This window comes from Delphinus delphis, chromosome 3 (genome assembly GCF_949987515.2).
Source record: "Delphinus delphis chromosome 3, mDelDel1.2, whole genome shotgun sequence".
NCBI lineage: Eukaryota > Metazoa > Chordata > Mammalia > Artiodactyla > Delphinidae > Delphinus > Delphinus delphis.
Window position 1 is genome coordinate 13,877,053 of NC_082685.1, and position 22,587 is coordinate 13,899,639.

The window sequence follows — 22,587 nt, forward strand, 5'->3', positions numbered from 1 at the left end:
ATTATTCTCTCTACTTCTGTAAGCTTGAAACTTTCCATAGTAAAATGTTTTTAACACAGATTTTTAAAAAATAAAATAAAAAAATAAATTTAAAAAATAAAAAATATTTGGGCTTCCCTGGTGGCACAGTGGTTGAGAGTCCGCCTGCCGATGCAGGGGACACGGGTTCGTGCCCCGGTCCGGGAAGATCCCACATGCTGCGGAGCGGCTGGGCCCGTGAGCCATGGCCGCTGAGCCTGCGCGTCCGGAGCCTGTGCCCCGCAACGGGAGAGGCCACAACAGTCAGAGGCCCGTGTACCGCAAAAAAAAAAAATTAAATAAAAATTTAATTAAAAATGTTAATTTAAAAAATTTTTAAATAAAATTTTTTTAATTTTTTTGGCCGCGCCGTGCAGCTTGCAGGATCTTAGCTCCCTGACCAGGGATTGGAATGGGCCCCCTGCAGTGGAAGTGTGGAGTCCTAACTACTGGACTGCCCAGGGAATTCCCTAAATTCTAAAAAATTTAAAAAATCAAAAATCAAAAAAGTTTTTTTAAATAATGTTTTAACCCTCCAAAGGCTCCCACTGTTTTTTCGATCAAATGCCTTCCCTGTGGCCTGTGAGGCCCAGCACGGCCCAGCCCCATGCACCTGGCCACCTCATCACCCTCCATTGCCCCAGATTGCTCTTGCCTCCTTCCCTGATCTTCAGCAGGGCAGAGGTTCCTGCCCCAGGGCCTTTGCCCAGCTCCCACTGCCTGGAATACTCTGCCCAGGCCCCTCATCTCGGCTCCTTCTCATCCTTTACCTCTCAGCTCCAATGACACCTGCTCAGAGGAGTCCTCCCAGCCCTGCCCCGCTTGGATCAGTATGGCTATTTTAAAATATCCCTGCAAACCCTTTGACAGTCCTCCCTTCGAAAGGTGGGTTCTGTTTCCCATCCGCTTTAGTGTGGGCAGACTGAGGGGCTTGCTTCTAAGGAAGAGAATGTAGCAGAAGTGATGCTATGTGACTTCTGAGCCCAGGGCACAAAGACAGCACACCAGCACGCAGGAGCCCTCATGCCCTCTCGCTTTCCCTCTCTCTCAGGACACTGGCCCTAGGAACCCAGCACTGAGCGGTAAGGAAGCCTAGACATAGGAGACGATAATGATCATTTTTTAAGCCCCTAGTTAAAGGGGTAATTTGTTACACAGCTATAGGTAACTGATACATTCCCAGCACCCACACCCCCCCACCACCACCATCGTTTTATTCCTTCAAAGTGATCATCACAATCTAAAACTGCCATCTTCCTTTGTGGGTTTCCTGAATTCTTTGTCTTTTTCCATGAGAGCAGGCACCCTGTCTATCTGTCTATTGTGTCCAGGGATGTAGTCCCAGCACTAGAAACAGGGCCTAGAATGTAAGGACGATGCTGGTGTCCCACTGGCTCAAATGCAGTGTCCCACTGGCTCAAATGCAGCCCAGTCTCTTCTGCCTGTGTGACTGCAGTTGTTGAAGAGTGTCTCCAAAAATTCATGTACACCCAGAATCTCAGACTATGACCTTATTTGGAAACAGGGCCTCTGCAGATATAATTAAGGTAAGTATGAGATGAGGTCATCCTGATTGCCTAGGTGGGCCCTAAATCCAATAACAGGTATCTCTACAAGAAGAGAGAGGGACTTCCCTGGCGGTCCAGTGATTAAGACACTGCACTTCCACTGCAGGGGTCGTGGGTTCAATCCCTGGTCGGGGAACTAAGATCCCGCATGCTGCACAGTACAGCCAAAAAGTAAAAAAAAAAAAAAAAGGAGAGAGAGCACAAAGACACAAGGGAGAAGGCTCTGAGGAGACAGAGGCAGAGACTGGAGTGATGCAGCCACAAGCCAAGCCAAGGACGCCTGGACCCCCCAGAAGCTGATCTGGGGCTTCTGGTCTCCAGAACTTTGAGACAACAAACTCCTTTTGTTTTAAGCTACCGAGATTGTGGTAATTTGTTACGGCAGCCCCAGGACACTCATACAGTGGGCATGGGTGGGTACATCCCTCTCTGGGCCTCCTGGTTAATGGGGACAATAAGATCCCATGCCTTCCAGGTCATTAGGGGACAAAAGAGAGGGATGGAGACTTCTAAGGACAGGGCCTGGCGTGTCCTACATTCTCAATAAACTCTGTTGCTATCCTCTCCCCAGGGAGGTATGCACTGTCAGTAAGAAAACAGAGTTGAATTAGCATTTTATCTGCCCAGCAACTTGACTCATACCTACCCTGTAAGGAAGAAAGAGGAACAAGCAAGTTCCAAGAGCGGGGGCCAGCCCAGGAGGTCCCCTGGGAGTAATGGTCCAGGGGAGGAGGCAGGACATGATCTGAGAGCCTTGTGCAAACACTGATTCCTCAAGTGTCTGTCCCGGAGCTGTGAGCCCCAGCAGAGCCCAGAAGAAAGAAAAAGTGCCCTGGAGTCAATGGCCTTGGTTCAGATCCTACTCCACCACTTACCAGCTGTGGCACCTGGGTAGACCCTGCCCTCTCTGGGCCTCAGTTTCCTTACTTGGAGTATCAGTAGACTGAACATAACAAGCTCCAAGTGTTCTCCAGCTCAGCAAAGTGTAGGTACTGCCATTGTCCTATTTACAAAGAGGAAGCAGGGCCCACAACAGCAGTGCATCTGTAAATGGGGCAACAGTGCAATTCTCAGCCTAATACCTGTCAAATGTATTAAGTGTCCAACCAAGAAGAAGGATTGAAAAAGAGGGATTCATCGTTACTCTGCCCAGGAGGGTCGGGTCCTGCCTCTGGGCTTTGCACCTGCTGTTCCCTCTGCCTGGAGAACTCTTCCATCCCCCAGGTCTTTGCATGGTTGGCTCCTTCTCATCTGACCACCTGTGCTGGATGCCCCACACCTACAGCCCTGGCTGCAGTAGTCATGCACTATCCTTGCCTCTCCCCCACGTGCTGTATTCTTGTCACTTTCTGATGTTTAAATTATTTCCTCATTTCCTTCTCGAGCATCATTCTGCCTCATTAGGCTGTGGGCTCCATAGGAAAGGAAAAGCATCATCTGGTGCGTTCATGGCATGTCATGGTGACCATGGCATCCCCGAAGCCCACACAGGGTGTGGGGCACAGGAGGTCCTCAAGGATGGGTAGAACAAATGACTTTCTCCAATGCAGACTAGCTGGAATCCGGTTATCTCACAAGCACGGCCAAGGCCCCACCGTCACAAGCCTGAAACGGTGCAGTCACCTCCCCCTGGTCTCCCGCCTCCACCCTGGGCCAGGCCCCATTCTCTGTGTAGTGGGGTGAATGGTGGCCCCAAAAAGATACATCCAAGTCCTGATCCTCCAAACTTGTGAATGAGCCCTTATGTGGAAAAAGGGTCTTTGCAGATGTAATTAAGTTGAGGATCTTCAGATGAGATCATCCTGGATTTAGGATGGGCCCTAAATCCAATGACAAGTGTCCTTCTAAGAGACAGAAGAGGAGACACAGGCATAGAGAAGAAGGCCATCCAAAGACGGAGGCAGAGATTGGGCTGAGTGATGCAACCACAAGCCAGGGAACTGCCGAGGATTGCTGGAAGCCACCAGAAGCTAGGAGAGAGGCATGGAACAGATTCTCCCTCGGAGCCTCCAGAAGGAACCAACCCTGCCCACACCTTGATTTCAGACTTCAGGCCTCTACAACTATGGCAGAACAAATTTCTGTTGTTTTAAGTCCCCCAGTTTGTGCTTCATTGTTATGACAGCCACAAGAAACTAACACACTCTGCTTCATCTCCAACCTTTGTCTATCTTCCTTACCGCTCTCACCCCAGTGCCCCGTTCAAGGGGGTAGAGGGGGTGTGTCTCCATTCCCACTGTATGGGAACAAGTGCATTTCCTGCCTGACTGCCTCAAACCCTCCTCACCAAGCCACCCTCTTCCTCCATGCAGGCCAGCCTAGCTGTGCTGCTTCCCTGCTCAGAACGCTTCCCTGGGAACATAAGACTGTCTTCTGCTCAGTGTTCAAAGCTCTGGAAATCTGGCTCTAACTCCAACACTGCCCAACTCATAGACCTCCCGCCATCACAATAGCCCCTTTCACACCCCCTGCAACATGGGGCCTGGTAGTCCCATGTTCACTTTCTTTTATCAGCATGTGATGGCTGGAGCCACAGCAGCTAATATAGGACCATGAGGGTAACTAACAGGAGACGCCGAGCCCTTGAAGCAAGGATGCCAGAGCAGAAAGGCAGAAGGAACTTGGGCCAATGATAACATGCTGAACACAAATTGATCAGCCTGAAGCCACCTCATGTCCCAATACCCCATTGCACATGGCTATAAATGTGCTTTACTGTTGATGCCACTTCTAGTTGGGATTCCCACTACTTGCAGCTGAAGCCTCCTCGTGGAGAAACACCTCCCCAGAGGAGCTGATCCACAAGTGCAGCACACCTCCACAAAGTACCACCACACGCTGGACATCATCACAGGAATGGGGACACACAGGTGACCAAGGTAGGCGTGATCCCTGCCGCTATGGGTTTACAGTCAATAATCAGGGAGAAAGCAAACAAAAACAATGACAGTTTTATATGTTTCCTAAGAAAAAAGCAACAGGATGATGTGATCAAGCACGACCGGGACAGACTTCACCCACAGGGCAGGGGAGCCTTGTCTGAGGAAGCAGCATTTGCACTGAACTTTGAAGGATGACAAGGAGCCAGCCACGGGTAAAGCTCGAGGGGAAGTATTCCAGGTGGAGGGCACCACGAGTGCAAAGACCTGGAGGCAGGAAGGAGATTGGCAGGTTTAAAAGAGAGCAAAGGCCAGCGGGAGGAGAGGAGTGAGTGAAGCAGAGTGAATCGCTCCGCCAACTGGTATACTGATTTTGACACATTAAAGTCACACGGGGGAAATGACGGCGCATTATTCATTTGTAGCTTCCAGTGAGCAGAAGATGGGAAAGAATCCAAACATCCTGCAGTAGGCTTGGGGTTAGATGAACAACAGCTCGAGCTGAAGCTTACAACAAAAGGCTGCGCACAAGAACGGCGCCCCCGGGTTTCCCTGGTGGCGCAGTGGTTGGGAATCCGCCTGCCAATGCAGGGGACACGGGTTCGAGCCCTGGTCCGGGAACATCCCACATGCCACGGGGCAACTGGGCCTGTGAGGCACAACTACTGAGCCTGTGCATCTGGAGCCTGTGCTCCGCAACACGAGAGGCCGCGATAGTGAGAGGTCCGTGCACCGCGATGAAGAGTGGCCCCCGCTTGCCACAACTAGAGAAAGCCCTCGCACAGAAACGAAGACCCAACACAGCCCCCCCCAAAAAAAAAAAAGAACGGCGCCCCCAATGCAAGGGATGAGGAAGGACCCTAAAGGTAAATGGGGAAAGTTACTGCTGACCACGCGGCAAAGATGGCAGATTGAGCACTCAGACACTGACTGTTGACAGTGCCTCCCAAAACGGCTAGTAAAAGGTCTTAAGTGTGAACTCACAAGGACCGGGAAAATGGAAGTGGAGACCAAATCACCCCACTTTGGGAAGCTGGGCAGCAGCACATGAGAGGTGGAGGCCCCAGGAGGAGGGGGAAAGCAGAATCCTGGGCTGCAGTGGAGGATTGATGGAAATCTGTTTAAGAAGCCCCCTCCGTGAAAAAATGTCATGGGGACGTAATGTACGACATGGTGACTATAGTCAATACTACCTCATGGCATATTTGAAAGTTGCTTAGAGAGTAGATCTTAAAAGTTCTCCTCACAAGAAAAAAATTTTTGTAACTCTGTATGGTGATGGATGTTAACTAGACTTACAGTGGTGATCATTTCACAATATACCAGTATCCCCTACTTTTCAAAAATTCACTCTAATGCCACTTCTCTTTTGTGAAAGACCAAAATTAGTACCTGTTTTTGCTAACCGAAAGAAATCCAAAGAGGATTTTCGCTTTAACAATGAAAGGCAAAAAGTAAAAATAGTGTTCGGTGTTTGTTCTGCAGGGAGCTGTTATAGGGGCAGCGCGCACCCAAAGCAGTGAGAGAGGCACTGCCAAGCTCCTTCCCTGGGAACTACACTCAGCATCCCAGCATCAAGCTGCCATAGCTTTGAACTGTGTCTGTGAGCATCTGAACTTGATCTCAATTTATTTTGTGCACCCATTAGCAAGATGCATCCTAAGGTAATTGCTTCTTCCCTTTACACCGTTTAGGTTTATGAAAGGTTTCAGAGGAATGCTCTATTTTCGGGTAGCAGGAGAAACCTTTATGCAAATAGCAGATCATTATGTTGCCCACCTGAAACTAACAGAGTATTATATGTCAGTATCTCAATTGAAAAAAAAAAAAAAAGTGGCCACCCAGGAGAAGATTGAAAGTCCATCCACAGGAGGGTTTCTGGGTGGGGCACCTCCCTGCAAATGGGTGTTAAATGAATGTTTATTTGCCAGATGCCAAGCCTCCAGCCCTCTTCCCCGCTGTGTTCCTGGGATGCTGCTGGTGGGGCCTGTGCCCAGGCCTGGAGGAAAGATCCAAAGACACTGCACTGGACTTTCCCCAAAGCACCACCTGGCCAGGTGACCCCATCATGAAGCTCAGTTGACAAGACCCCCTCACCCCCTACACACATCCATGCTGAGAGCTTCTAATTGGCTTTACAGCCAAGGACTACCAGACTCCTGGGGATTTCCTCTAATAGGGATGATGGAGACTAAAATAAACAAAGAAGAAAATCTTTGAGGAAAAAGAGATTGTGCAAAGAGAAAAAAACTAATAAAGTCATTAATATCCTTGAAAATGTACGAAGATATACTGCATCCATGAAACAAGAATAGGATGCTATATAAAAGCTTTCAGGGAATGGAAAAAAAAAATGATCCAGGAAAATTTAAATGTGAGGGCACAAAGAATGTACAACATACATATGAACCCTAATGAAAAATATGGGGCTTGGGGCTTCCCTGGTGGCGCAGTGGTTGAGAGTCCGCCTGCTGATGCAGGGGACACGGGTTCGTGCCCCGGTCCGGGAAGATCCCACATGCCGCGCCGAGTGGCTGGGCCCTTGAGCCATGGCCGCTGAGCCTGTGTGTCCAGAGCCTGTGCTCCGCAATGGGAGAGGCCGCAACAGTGAGAGGCCCACGTACCACAAAAAAAAAAAAAGGGGGCTTAGTTAATAATCATGTATCAACAATGACTCATCAATTGTAACAAGCGTACTACACTAATAAGAGATATTAAAAACAGGGGAGGGCTTCCCTGGTGGCGCAGTGGTTGAGAGTCCACCTGCCGATGCAGGGGACACAGGTTCGTGCCCCAGTCCGGGAGGATCCCACATGCCGTGGAGCGGCTGGGCCCGTGAGCCATGGCCGCTGAGCCTGCGCGTCCGGAGCCTATGCTCAGCAACGGCAGAGGCCACAACAGTGAGAGGCCCGTGTACTGCAAAAAGAAAAACAAAACAAACAAAAAAAAAAACAGGGGAAACTGCAGGGGAGAGTAAGGGGGTATATGGGAACTCTCTGTACTTTCTGCTTAATTTCTGTAAACCTAAAACCGATAATAAAAAATAAAGTCTATATAAAAAAGAAAAAACATAATTAAAAATCAATTAAAATAGTCTATTAATTTGAACAAAGAATCATAATAAAAAATTTTAAATGTGAGGGCATAAGTTAAACATTACTAGAAGGACTGAAAGATATATTTGAAGAAATATCATAGAAAGTAGGATAAAACGATAGAGATGGAAAATAAAAAAGATAAGAAGATAGCTGATTCACTTTGTTATAAAGCAGAAACTAACACATTATTGTAAAGCAATTATACTCCAATAAAGATGTTAAGAAAAAAAAAAGATGTGAAAATTATAGAACCAGTCCAGAAGATCCAACATTATATTCATTCAATAAATGTTATCAAGCTAGACATTGTTCCAGGCACTCAATAATAGGAGTTCGAAGAAGAACAAAGGAAATAAAGGTGAGGAAATCACCAATGACAACATCAAGAAAACTTCCTTGACCTGAAACCCACCAACAGATCATACAATGGATGGAAATAACCCACCATCTTGAAAAGATCCCACAAACTTCCAGAAGGAAAAAAAAAAAAGTCACTGCAAAGGATCAGGAATCAGAGAGTTTTAGTCTTCTCAACAATAACCATGATGTGAGAAGAAAATAAGAAATGCCTTCAATTTTGAAGGAAAATAATATCCAACCTAGAAGTCTATACCCAGACCATCAGTCAAGTGTGAGTGTGGAAATAAAGATATTTTCATACATGGAGGGTCTCAAAAAATTAAATTTCTATACATGATTTCTCCCAAAGCTAATGAAGATATGTTCCAACTAATTAAAGGAGTAAACCAAGGAAGAGGACTATCAGGGACCCAGGAAACAGGGTATCTATCCAACCCAAGATAGAAGTGATGCGAATCCTCAGGAAGATGGGTAGGAGCCAGCCTGGTGTAATGGCTGCCCACCAGGTAGAGAGAGCAACTAGACCAGCCTGGACAGATTGGAGGCTAAAAGAGAGACTTCTCCAAAAAGATGAAACGGAAAGCCCATCTGATGCCATAAATATTAGAGGAGAGAGAGACAAATGTTGTGGAGTTTGGCTTTGAAGTAGAGATAAATACATAGAAAACTAACCAATACGAAGGCAATCAATAACTCCAGACAAAAATACATAAAGTTGTTTAATTCGTATTATAAACAAGCATCCTTTTGGCAGTCTATTTAATGCCACATTTTTTGGTGTCTTTGTGCTTTTTGTTGTTGATTTTGCTGTTTAAAATGGGCCCCAGGCATAATGCTGAAATGCTGTCTAGTGTTCCTAAGTACAAGAAGGCTGTGATGTGCCTTACGGAGAAGATACACATATTAGATAAGTTTTGTTCAGGCATGGGTTATAATGTTGCTGGCAGTGAGTTCAACAGTAATGAATCAATAATATATATTAAATGATGTGTCTCTAAACAGAATACACACGAAACAAGATTATGTATTGACTGGTTGATGAAAATGTGATCAGAGGCTTGCAAGAACCTAACCCTGTATTTTCTCTAGAAACAATGGTTCAGTATTTGCTAATTCAATGTTCGCAGCAACTTTGTAGAACAAAACTATCACAGGGAATTCCTTGGTGGTCCAGTGGTTAGGACTCCGTGCTTTCACTGCCGAGGGTGCGGGTTCAATCTCTGGTGGAGGAACTAAGATCCCGCAAGCCTTGCAGCATTTCCAAAAAAAAAAAAGAAGAATAAGAAGAAAACTACCACAAATAATGAGAATCAACTGTAATAATATTGGGACAATGAAGAGATGGAAGAACATGTGTGTCTGTGTATGTATGAGAGTGGGTATGTATACACCATGCACAGGGACAGGAAGAGAGTGAGGACAGGGGGATAAAGGGATGCCAAATCCTCATCTTCCATGTGTGAGATGACAGATCTAGTCTCAAAGTGAAAAAATGCAGATTTGTCACATAAGCCATTTAGAGACGTGGAGGTGAAGTCCAAAAGATTCAAAGGAGAGGTAAGAATCACTCCTGGAAGGGAAGGGAGAATGTGGGTAGAGGGTGGGGCTGGCAGCTGCCACTTGAGGTAGAAGGCTAGAGTCTTTCATCTCGAAGCCTGCATGACTTTAATAAAAGCAAAAATTTCAAGTGAAAGTGGAGAGAAGAAAGAAAGCAGGAGGTGAAGAATATGATGGAGAATGTGTGGCCGTTTGTGAGCACCAAGAACAAGAAGAGGTCTACATATATTTCTTGGGAAAGAGACACAAGATGCCTCTGAGGAGAGGAACTGCAGGGCTGGGGGCAGTGGAGAGAGGGCAGCATTCACAGCAAACCTCTCTCTAACATTTGAATTTTGTACCTGTGTTATGTATGAACTGTTGCAAAAAAAAATAACTGAAAATGTAAAATGTTAAAAGTTAGCTGTTTATACATCCACCTCCCTGGTCGGATCCTGATATCTCAACCATTCAACGAATAAATAGAGTTGCTACGGTGAGCAGCCTCAGCGTTTACTGAGCTAACCTTACGGCCACCCTCCAAAGTAGGGTTCTAAAATCCCCATGTCCGATGGTGGATGAGCTGGGAGCTCAGGGAGGTGAATTACACACCCAAGGTCACACAGCAAGTAGAGGACAGAACAACACAGACCAGGCCCCCTGGCAGGGTCCCTCTGTTCCTCCTCAGGCCTGCTCCCAAACAGTCACCACGCACCACGTGACAGAACAAGTGCCTGTGCTGCACACAACAGGTGCTCAATTCATGTTTTCTTAAAGAAGAGAGGATGCACAAGGTGTACTCTTGGAGATGAAGGAACTAAGACTCAGAGCGTGATGTTTCATGGGCTAGCAAGGCGCAGAGTGAGGGCCACAGCTAGACGCTCCGGCTCTAGCCACCAAGCACCTGACCTCTGAGGTACCCACTGCTGGGTGAAGGCGATCAGCACCAACAAGTCTGGGTGCCTACTAGGTGCCCAGCTCTCCTCTAAGAGCTTCAGCAGAGCACCCCAAGAACCCCATGAAGGGGTGCTAGCGTTACAGCCATGGGGAGAGGGCCATCAGCAAGGGTAGGACGCACAGGAAGCAGCTCCCGCAGGGGTGCTCCCTGTCCACAGACAGCACAGCAGAGAAACTTGACTGAGGCGGCAGTGGCTCGCGCTCAGGTCACTCAAGCGTTCACAACGGGGCCCAGTCTTCACGGCCTGTCCCTCCCGCCCTCGCCCCCAGCCTCTCTGGAGCACACCCACACGGGCGGGCAGTGGACTCCAGCCACATGTCTGGGCCACATGTCTGGGCCACCCCCACCCTGGCAGCAGCACAAGCCACCCCCACCCAGGGGACAAAGAGGCCACTGTCCACCTTTGGGCCCTTCCTGAGGCCTCTTCTTGCCCCTCTGCTCCTTCTGCCCCTTCCTGCTTTCACCCTGAGCTCTAGGACACCGGGGCAGGAAGAAAGCAGCACAGATGAATGTGATCAGATTTCACGAGGAAAACAGAAGACGAGTTAGAAGAACGGAGGCTGGGTGCTTAAATATTTCTGAACCTAGGTTCTAAATGCAGCCGGCCTGCACCACCACCCCAGCACAACACAGCAGCTAAGAACACGTACTCTGGAGTCCTGCCGCTCCTCAGCTCTGTGTTCTTGGGCAAATGACCTCCCCTCTCGGTGCTTTGGTTCACCAACCACAAAATGGGATTAGTAAGCATTCCTTCCTTACAGGACTGTGAGAACACTAGAACAAAACCTGGTACAGAGGTGGGTGGGTGTTACATAAGCTGCATTAGTTAGCTATTGCTGTGTAACAAATTGCAGCCAAAATTACTAGCTGAAAAGAGCAAACACTGATTATCTCACAGTTTCTGTGGGTCACAAATCCAGAAGCAGCTTAGCTGGGTGGTTCTGGCTCAGGGTGTCTTGTGAGGCTGTAATCAAGGTGTCAGCAGAGGCTGTGATCATCTCAAGGTTTCACTGGGAGAGAATCCATTTCCAAGTTCACTCATGTGAGACTCTCCACAGAGCTGCCTTACATGACAGCTGGCTTCCCCAAGAGGGAGTGACCCATGAGAGAGAACCCAAGATGGAGGCCACAGTCTTTTTTATTACCTCATCTCAGAAGTAATATCCCATTGCTTTTGCTGTATTCTGTTCATTAGAAGTGAGTCACTAGGTCCAGCCCACACTCAAAGGGAAGGGATCATACAAAGGTGGGAAGACTGGGAGGTGGGCCCATCTTCCAGGCTGCCTCCTACAGAAAGTGTGTCAAGCTCTGTGTTGGGGACTTGGAGTGGACCCAGCTTCTGTCCTGTCCCAGGGGAGACAGAGCTGGTCACAGATATCCCCTTCCTTGGGCATGAAGGAGTGAAGACCTGGTTACAAGTCAAGCTCTGGAGCCACACTGCCTGGGTTCAAATCCTGTCCCCACTACTGGCCAGCTGTGTGACCTTGGGCAAGTGACAAAGCTATGCTGTGCCTCAGTTTGCTCATCTGTAAGATGGGACAAGAGAGTACCCACCTCTCAGGGTGGTTGGGAGGACTTGAAGAAGTCATGCTTAGCATAGTGCCTCACACAGGGGAAGCCCTGTGTAAATCTTGGCCATTCTGCCAGAGAGCAACAAGGTGGGAGGGTCTACAGCGACATAGGGTCAGGGGAGAGCTGTCTGACAGGTGACATTTAAGCCATGGCATGATGAAAATGAAGAGCAGGGGAAGAGGGATCTGGGCAGAGGGTATAGCAAATGCAAAGGCCCTGGGGCTGGAATAAATACGAGTGTGTTTAGGAACAGCAAGGAGGCCAGTGTAGCTGGAAGAGTGACGAAGGAAAGGACAGGAGGTTGGGAACACGGTCAGAAATCTCATGTGGTCTAGATTCTAAGAGCAACAAGGAGCCATGGGAGGGTGCTGAGCAGGAAAATTCAGCAAAGGGTCCCCTGAGGGAGGCAACTTCAAAGGCGTTGCCAGGCAAAAGGAGCGCCAGTGTATTCCAGACAGAGGAAAGCAGCCTGAGCCTGACAAGGCAAGTTGATCTGGGGGCCAGATGAACCTATGGAGGTGGGGAGTGGCAAGTGGGCAGGGAATAGATTGTCAGGACCTCAAGTACCCAGCTGGAGGCTGAGTCTTTTCTACTGCAGAGGATGGAGGTTGTGGAGGGTGTCTGAACAGAGAACACAGTCCAATCTGCATGTCAGAAAACCAAGGGCAGGGGCAGGGGCCAGGGCGTGGAAAAGAAAGGTCAGGTTCTAGAAGGTTCAGAACCAGTCAATTTGCAGTGGAGGTTTTTCCAGCTGCACACCATCCCTGCTGCTCACAGAGCCTCAGTTTCTTCACCCTTACAATGGGTTAGTCCTCCCACCTCCTCATGGGCACCAAGACTGGCAGACCCATAGCAAGTGCTCAGGGACTTCCACATGGAGGCTGTTCCTGAGATTTGCTCCGGTGGTAATGCCCAGAAGCACTTATTTCACCCCCAGGAGGACTCCCAACAGCTTCTCTGAGGAAGCCCCTAGAGATACCCCAGAGACCTTCCAAGGATGCCTGCAAACACCACCAGAATCCCCTCCCCAGAGATTCTCAGTCATCAGAGACCCCTAAGCAAATCTTGGAATACACAGCAACCTCTCCACAGACTCTGAACCCCCAAAGTCACGCACAGACCTCAAACTCTCAAAGAGCACCCCGACCGCAGAGAGACCTGTAAATGGCCCTGAGGAGACAAACACCCTTCAAAGGCTCTAAAAGCCCTTTACACAAGCCCCAGGAAGCCCTTTCATTCTCCCTGAGAAAGTCCCCCTGAGAACGCCTAGGGACCTACCGGAGTCCCTGAAGACGCCCCAGATGCCTCCCACAGTCACCAAAGCCCCACAGAGACCCCCAAACACGCACGGCCTCCCAATCAGCCTCAGCTCTCTGGAAGTCCTACTCGCTGCCCTAGTACCCCCAAGTTGCCGTCCAGAACCCTGAGGTCACCCACGCAGGCTCAAGGACATTGAAATCTACCCATCTCCCTCCAGGGAATCCCTCAAGATGCCCCCTGCTGGTGCCCTCAGAGTCCCCCAACCCACTCTTTTCAGGTCCAAGCCCCGCCCCTAGCCCTGCCCTCACCCAAACCCCGCCCCCAGTCTCCAAAACCTCCCCCCTCCAAGCCCTCAAGGTCCCCCACGCTGCCCTTTCAGCCCCCTCTGTTCGCCCCCCTGGGCGCTCAGCCCGCCCCCGACCCCAGCCCGTGTATCAGGCCCGGGCTGCACTCACAAGAGGTCCCGCCTCGCGGTTTTGCAGACGATGCGCAGGAAACGCCAGCCGCCGCCGCCTACGTACACGCCGAGCGCCACCGCTGTGCTCCAGGTCCACGGCAGTCCGAGCAACCATAGCAGCACCAGTGAGGCCACGGAGGCCGAACCCGCACCTGGAGCCCGCATCCTGGGGAGGTGGAGAGCTGTGAGGCCACGGTCCGCCCGGGCCCCGCCCCACGGCCAACCCAACCCCGCCCAGATGTAGCGCTCCGCTCCCGCTAGGAGCCGGCCCCCCCCATACCTGGGATTGGGCATGTCTCAGACAGGCTCCGCCCCATCCCAAAGTGGGCACAGGCCTCCTTGCTCCTAGCCCGGCCCAGGCTTTTCTGCCAATCATTAGTGTATCTCCACGCCCCTAGGCATAGGTCTTCCATTCCGTCAGTCACTGGCAAGCCCCATCCCATGCCTCGACTTAGCAGCTCCATCCTAACGACTTGGCCCCCAAGCCTAGAGTCCACCTTGGCCCCACCACAGACCCAGGTCCTGGGCTTTCCTCCAGGTCCCACCTCTATCCGCCCCACCTCCGCTGGCTTGACCCCGCCCCCAGGTTAGGTCTCCGGCCCCGCCCGTAAGCACAGGCCCCATTCCGGAGCCCCGCCCGCCCTGGACCAGGTTCTGCCCCTAGGTTAGGCCTATGGCCCCGTCCACAAGCACACGCCGCACCCACTCTGGGCCGCAGTAGCTCAAGCCCCGCCCCCAGTCCCCGGCCTAGCCCGTAATCCCAGGCCCAAGTTCCACCCCGGTCACCGGCCCCGCCCTCAGGCTTTGGCCCAGTCACCACCCTCCGCCTCACTCCTAGCACCCTAGGCCCCGCCCCACCTGCCCTCCCAGGCCGGCTCTCTTCCGACCTGTCTGGCTTAGAACCGCTCTGCTGCACAGCCGCAGAGCCGACGCCCGCCCCCTTCCGGAGGCCACGACCATAGAGAGGCCACCCTGGCCAGAGTGACGACGGCCAGCGAGACCCAGGGGCTAGAACGCCTGGCGAGGAAGGCGGCTGTCTCCATGACAACCAAACTTCGCCGGCCTCCCAGCTCCCCCGTCCTATCCCTGCCGGCGATTAGGGAACACGTGCGTCCCTCAGCCAAGAAAGGTTTGGCTCCCGGGCGCTCCCGGCCCAAGCCGTAGATGGAAACCAGAATTCCTACCCCGGGGGACTAGCAACTCTCAGTTCACATTCAGGGCCTACCTGTACTGGGTTCTTGCCCCAGTTTATTCTAAATCCAATCCCCAAAGCCTCTTCGGACTCCAGGGACCTGGGGAGTACTAAACTCACAGCCTAGGGGCCCCCAAATATCCAACCCCTACCTCAGTCTTAAAGATATATTCCAATGGACTTCCCTGCTGGCACAGTGGTTAAGTATCTGCTTGCCAGTTCAGTCGACACGGGTTCGAGCCCTGGTCCGGGAAGATCCCACATGCCGCGGAGCTGCTGAGCTCCTGCACCACAACTACTGAGCCTGCGCTCTGGAGTCCGTGAGCCACGGCTGCTGAGCCCACGTGACACAACTATTGAGGCCTGTGCGCCTAGAGCCCGTGCTCCTTAGCAAGAGAAGCCACCGCAATGAGAAACCCGCGCACCACAGCAAGGAGTGGCCCCCAGCTCCCAGCAACTAGGGGAAGCCCGCGCTTAGCAACAGAGACCGAACGCAGCCAAAAATAAAAAATATAAATAATTTTTTTTAAAAAAAGATATATTCCAAGGACCCAACTAATCCCAAATCCATATCCCGAAATCTTGTCAGTTAAGTCTCACCGCAGCAGCCCAGGGAGGGCAAAATCCACACACCAGTTCCCCACCCTTCCACAGGAACTCCACAGTCCCTTATTTGCATCCCAAGGTCCTAAATGCTAACCTAGAGACCCTAAAGCCCTCCCCCTGATCAGGTGCGGGCCAGTGCTGGCCTCGCTGCCTGCCACCCTGTTCCCTGGCTGACCTGGAGCCGCTCACAGACCCTCAGGCTTTGGCTGCTCTGTCGAGGGTTACCAGAGCTCAGGCAGCGACAGTGAGGACAAGACAGAGGACTCCCCTCCGGGGCTTCTGCTTCTGCAGACTCCTGGGACCTGCTCTGACTGCGTTGTGCCCATGTGGGCTTCTGCTTTGGCTCCTTCTCTCCAAACTCCCCTTTCCTCTGCCCCTCTGCGCACCCCACCCTGCTTGTTTTCTGTGCAGCTTGGCCGACCTTCTCAGCACTCTCCTTGGGAGGTGGCCAGGGCCTGCTTCCAGCACCATTTAGAGGACAGGACCGTTCAGGCGCTCCCCTCCACACACACACACACACACACACACGTGCGCGCGCATGTGCGCTAGAGCACCCATGCTGCCATTGGTCCCTGTGGGCCACCTAGGGTGGGTAAAATGGGGACGAGGAGGCAGATCTGAAGGACAGGCCCAGAGCCAGTCACTGATCCCCTACTTTCTCAACCGGGGGTCAGTGGAGTCAGCAATGCCCAGTAACTACAGCAGCACTCTTATCCTGCCAGGTAGCACTATTGTGATCACCCCACTTTAGAGGTAAAGAAACTGAGGCCTGGAACTGTCACACTAGCTGGAGTTGAGATTCATTCATTCACAAATGTGGGCAGACAGCTTGCTCCCCTTCCTCACCCTCCTCCTCCCCTTTCACTCTTCCTTAAACTTCTCCTCCCTCTTCTCCATCTTGCCCTGATTCCCCCTACTTCCCCCCTTCCTCCCTCTCTCCCCCTCCCCCTTCTCCTTCCCCTCTTCAAGGCTCCCCTTTAGCCTTCTTCCACTTCCCCTTTGCTCACCTTCTCCCCCTCCTCCACCCACTCCTCCTTCCCCTTCCCCACTTCCTCCTCCCCACTACTCCTCTTCCCCTTCTTCCCCCATCCTCCTGCCTTCCCTCCTCCTCCCTTCTTCCTCTTTCTTCTTCCCCTCCCTTCCTCCCCTTCCCCCTTTCTTCTCTCTCTTCCTCCCTCCATCTTACCAAGTTTACTGAGCCCCGACTAAATAGTACACGTGGGGGCTTCCCTGGTGGCGCAGTGGTTGAGAGTCCGCCTGCCGATGCAGGGGACGCGGGTTCGTGCCCCGGTCCGGGAAGATCCCACATGCCGCAGAGTGGCTGGGTCACTGAGCCACGGCCGCTGGGCCTGCGCGTCCGGAGCCTGTGCTCCGCAACGGGAGAGGCCACAGCAGTGAGAGGCCCGCGTAACGGAAAAAAAAAAAAAAAAAAATCGTACACGTGGGACTTCCCTGGTGGTCCAGTGGTTAAAACTCTGTGCTTCCACTGTAGGGGGCGCAAGTTCCATCCCTGGTCGGGGAACTAAGATCCCAAATGCCGTGGACGGAGATACTCTTCTCCGTCAGCAATCCCCAAATCCCCAAAAAGGCTCTGCAAACCCAACTTTTTCTTAAGGTAGTGCCAGTACTCCGGCGGAGGGACCACTTCCGCGGCACTAGACCCTGGCTGTTTTCAGTGATCAATGATCCCTTTTTACCCCTGTTTATCCTTTATTTATCCCTTTACATAGGGGCTTCCCCATACCCCCCAGGGACATCACACAACACATGGCAGCTTTCGCCCTGTTACCTTCCTAAGATCTGAAAAATTTCCAATTCCAAAAACGTAACTGTCCCCAGGGATTTCAGATGACTGGTTAAGGAACGATCCTATCCCTGTTTCACAGGAGGGAAAACTGAGGCCTGGACAGAGGGACAGAACTCAGCTTTCAGGGCCAAAGCAGGCTCTGAGCCTCTCCAGTTGCGTGGCCTTGGGCAGGTCACCTCTCCCCTCAGCACACTGTTCGCCCTCTGGGTGGTAACGCCCACCTCGCGCGCGCTGTGCAGAAAGGCTCACTAGGGGCTTCTGGTCTGGAGAGGGAGCAGGCACACAGTAGGTGGAGGGCACAGAATGATGGGTATCTCCCTTCCCCGGCTGACCACATGGGTCTGCAGGCCACAGCAAAGGGAGTTCTTGGAACTTTCTGGAAGAACAAGAGGAATGAAGCACACGTTGAAATAAAATAACCGGAAGATCAAAGCATGGGAATAGCACTATCAGAAGAACATGAGCGCCGTGTGGGAGGGAGCCATTTCTCTGCACCAAATTCAAGTGCCCACTACAGTAGGGGTATTAGTTTATTGGGGCTGCCATCACAAAATACCACAAACTGAGTAGCTTAAAATAACAGAAATGTATTGTCTCTCAGTTCTTCCTGAAGCCAGGAGTCAGAAATCAAAGTGTCAACAGCCTCATACCCTCTGAAAGTTCCAGGGACCCTTCCCTGCCTCTTCCAACTTCCGGTGGCTCCAGGCGTTCCTTGACTTCCGGCCATATCACTCCTATCTCTGCCTCTGTCTTCACGTGGACTTCTCCCTGTGTGTCTGTGTCCTCTCCTCTTCTGCCTCTTATAAGGACACTTGTCATTGGATTTAGGACCTACCTAGATAATCCAGGATCATCTCATCTTGAGATCCTTAATTTAATTACATCTGCAAAGACTCTTTTCCAAATAAGGTCACAGTCACAGGTTCTGGGTGTTAGGGCTTGGATATATCTCTTTAAGGGCCACCAGTCAACCCAATATAAGCAGGGTGACCAGTTAGAGCGGTGATTCTCAACTAGGGGGCAATCCTGCTCCTTTGGACACTTGGTGACACCTGGAGACATTTTTTTTTTTTTTTTTTTTTGCAGTACGCGGGCCTCTCACTGTTGTGGCCTCTCCCGTTGCGGAGCACAGGCTCCGGACGTGCAGGCTCAGCAGCCATGGCTCACGGGCCCAGCCGCTCCGCGGCATGTGGGATCTTCCCGGACCGGGGCACGAACCCGTGTCCCCTGCATCGGCAGGCGGACTCTCAACCACTGCGCCACCAGGGAAGCCCGAGACATTTTTAATTGTTACAACGTGGGACCGGGTGTGGTGGGGATAGGGGTGTTATGGCATCTAGTGAGTAGAGGCTAGGGATGCTGCTAAATGTCCTGCAATGTTCAGGACAGCCCCACACCGCAGAGAATGACCTGGCCCCAACTGCATGGGGGATACAGTTTGGAAATTCTGGGATAGTTGAAAGGCCCAGTTAAGTTGGAAGGGACTCTGCAGCCTGACAGGCGTCATTTGCTGGGTGACTTCTCCCAGGCTCTGTGCTTCACCTGCAAAAGGGAGTAAAACCATACAGGCCTTATAGGGCTGTTCTGAGCACACAAGGCTGGCACCTATGTTGACCTGAAAAATAAAAGTTATTTTACCAGCAAAGATGGGTTTATGGGGAAATAGCATGGAATTACAATTCAGGACAAGCAACCTACAGCGAAAACCATAGACAAGTCCAACAACAACAACGACAATAAAAAGGAGAGGAACATTATTTTATAAAGAAAAAGGAGGGGGGCTTTCCTGGTGGCGCAGTGGTTAAGAATCCACCTGCCAATGCAGGGGACATGGGTTCGAGCCCTGGTCCGGGAATATCTCACATGCCACGTAGCAACGAAGCCCGTGTGCCACAACTACTGAGCCTGCAGTCTAGAGCCCACGAGCCACAACTACTGAGCCCGTGTGCCTACAGCCTGTGCTCCACAACAAGAGAAGCCACCCAATGCAACGAAGAGTAGCCCCCACTCGCCGCAACTAGAGAAAGCCCGCACACAGCAACAAAGACCCAACGCAGCCAAAAATAAATTAAAATTAAAATTTAAAAAAAAATTTACTTAAGAAAAAGGAGGAAGTTGAGAGGCACTGTTTGGAAGGAAAATCCACTGGAGAAAACTGAGTGTTCAGGGTGATGACAGTTTCTCATTGGCTGAGTTCCTGGGGTAGTTGATTTCTTGTAGGAGATGCAGTGTACCTCCTTTCTTTTGGTGCCTGTAATTGGTGATTCCTTCCTATTGATGATTCTTCTGTCCGGGCCTGTAATTGACAGTTCTTCCTGTAATTGACCTTGAGTAATACTGCATGAGAGCTCCCCCTCTGGCCTCCCAACTCCATTTTTGTGAGGTTTCCCTTTATTTTCATACCTTGTAAACATCTTAGAAGAGTTCTCCATTGTTGAGATAATTTTGCGCCCAGTAATCTCTTGAATTCACAATAAGTTGGGACTTCCCATGGTTCTGGCAGAGAGAGGAGAATCTAACCAGGAAATTTTAAAGGGAATTGAAACCGCACACCTCAGATGGGACTCCAACCCACAATCTCTGGCAGATGGGACTTAAACCCACAATCTCCCAGCTGAAACTTCACGCCTGGTCTCAGGGCTTACTGAAGTTCCAATTCTTGTGTCTTGGTGCAGAGAGAATTCAACGAGAGGCAAAGTGATAGGTAAGAAGTGGGGTGGGTTTTTTTTTTGGCTGTGCCAGTCTTAGCTACGGCATGAGAACGCGGACTTCTTAGTTGTGGCATCCACGTGGGATCTAGTTCCCCGACCAGGGATCGAACCCAGGCCCCCTGCATTGGGAGTGCAGAGTCTTACCCACTGGACCACCAGGGAAGTGCCAAGAAGTGGATTTAATACTATAGGACTCTTGTGAAGGATACAAGCCGGCAGGCAAGGGAGCTCTGCTGTCCTGAGAACAAAGGTGGCTACATTTTCATAATCAAAGAAAAAGTAGGTAGGGAAGAATACCCCCTTCTTCCTCATTCTTGGGTAGATGTCAAGGCTTACCTCATTAGCTCCTCCTTTATTTAAGCTTGTATGGTCTAACTGGGACTGTCATAGCGCTACTTAAATCATATGTATTGGGTTGGCCAAAAATTTCGTTCGGGTCTTTCCATAGCCTCTTACAGAAAAACCAGAACGAACTTTATGGCCAACCCAATATATTAGTAAAAAGGTGGTAACATATACTAAAATATGCTAATTTATCTCAGGTTTCAGTATAATGTCACCTTTCCCCTAGTTTCTTTCACCTTTCCCCCATATTCCTCTGTAAGCTACAGGCCAGAATGCAGTTTTTCAGGGCAGGTTATCTTACAGACCTCACAATGCCAAATGCAGGTCTTGTATCCATTTTTTCCGTGGTAGTGGCCTAAGTAAGTGTTTAGTTTCAAATGTTCTGATTTAGCTGCCAGATGACCTGGGCATTTCCTGGTTGGTGTCTAGTTTACGGGTGACGTCCTGAAGTCCTTCTCTATCTTCCCCTAGTGGGATTTCTAGCTGTGTAAGTATCTTACTCTATCCCTCTCAGAATGAAAGGTGGACCCATCAGGGATGGGCCCAGTCACAAAGCCTTGACAAGGTAGGTTAAACTCTTGAGAATGAGGATTTTGTGGTTTTCTTTGTTATTGTTTAAAGCCAATACTAAGTTTCTTTCCGTCTCTCACATCTCCCCAGGTCCAGAAAAGTCCTCAAGACCTGGTGTTCTGGGTACCTATTGCTGTATAACAAATCACCCCCAAACTGAGTGGCTTCATCCAAGGCTAAGCAGCTATTTCTCAGGATCCCATGGGTTGCCTGTGAGACAGGCTGGGACCTGGGACCTGGGACCCTTTGCTGCAGTGCTTGCACCTGGACAAAGTCTCCTCAAGCAACAAAATATGAGTACAAAGAAACTATAAGGGACTAAAAAGAACTGCTTGCACGCACAGTTAGGGCAAACTATGGACAAGATACAAAAAGACCAAAAAACCCCAACTGCCACTTCTGAAGAGCTGGGAGCAAAAGCGGGGTACTGCGCATGCCCCCTGCACACAACACCACCAAAGGGGTGGGCAAACCACCAAAGCCGCCCCTCCAACCCAACCCCTGGACACACCCCTCCCCTCACCCCATATAAGGAACCAGCTCGCCCCCACTTCAGCAAGCAAGCCAGCGAGGGAAACTGTTATGGTTCTGCAAGTAGGGACCTGCAGCAGGGGCCCCAGTAAAGCCTTGCCTGAACTTCTTGTCTGGCCTCTGATCAACTTCTGTTGATTAAGGAGGCCAAGAACCCTGGTCAGTAACACCTGGGCGTCCCTCTGCTGGTCTCCCCTGGCACAGTCACTGTGCTACATTCTGTCAGTGGCTGGGCTGGAAGATCACACGTGTGGCAGTTGGCTGGGCATCTAGCTCTCTTCCGTGTGGCCTCTCAACCAATAGGCTAGAACGGGTCGTAGGCCAAATCCTGCTCACTGCGGGCTAAGAATGGTTTTTACATTTTTCAACGGTTGAAAACGAAATCGAAAGATTGATGTCTCACGACATATGAAAATCCTATGAAATTCAAATTTCAGTGTCTGTACATAGAGTTTTATTGGAGCCCAGACACATAAATTAATTTACATAGTGTCTAGAGATGGTTTTGCACAATAAGAGAATTCAAAGTTGTAGCAGAGACTCTATGGCCTAAAATGTCAAAAATATTTACTCCCTGGCCCTTTATATAAAAAGTTTGCCAACCTCTGGGCTAGATCAGCTTCCTTACGTGGGGCGTCTGGAGGCCACATTCCAAAAGAGTGAAAGTGGGAGGTGAGAATAAGGCTTATCGTGCGAACTCACACCTTCCACCACATTCTATCGGTCAAAGCAAGTTAGGAGCCAACTGGCTTCAAGGAGAGGAGAACTAGTTCCCAGCGCTTGGTGGGAGAGGGCCGCAAAATACTGTGACCATGACTTTCACCCTTACTCACCATGGAATCTTAAGGTGGGCTGTTCAGACAGAATTCAGGAGGGCGAAGGGAAGAAAAAAGAGTTTATTCTTATTAATTTCTAACTGGAATTTAGCCTGTTTTCTCATGTCCTATCAAAGCAGATATTGGCCAGCTCTGTGACTTTGTCACCCGTGTAAATCAAAGGTAATTTCACAGGACATCCTGGTCATGGCAGGCAGACACCTTGAAATATCATTTATGCTCATCTCGACTTAGAAATCACTGTTATTAATTAGTCGAGCCCTGTGGTTTAGGATTACCGAAT

General features: G+C 50.4%; 1 protein-coding gene across 1 annotated transcript in view; it reads right to left on the reverse strand.

Moving 5' to 3' along the window:
• SLC27A1 (solute carrier family 27 member 1) overlaps nt 1-14,060 on the reverse strand; it is a 29,485-nt gene extending 15,425 nt beyond the window's left edge. The window contains exons 1-2 of the mRNA XM_060008083.1: nt 13,987-14,060; nt 13,705-13,872 (exon numbers count right to left, since the gene is read on the reverse strand). Of these exons, the coding sequence (XP_059864066.1) occupies nt 13,705-13,872; nt 13,987-14,000 (182 nt within the window). The 5' untranslated portion in view covers nt 14,001-14,060. The remainder of the gene's footprint in view (nt 1-13,704; nt 13,873-13,986) is intronic.
• Between the last annotated feature and the right edge of the window lie 8,527 nt (nt 14,061-22,587).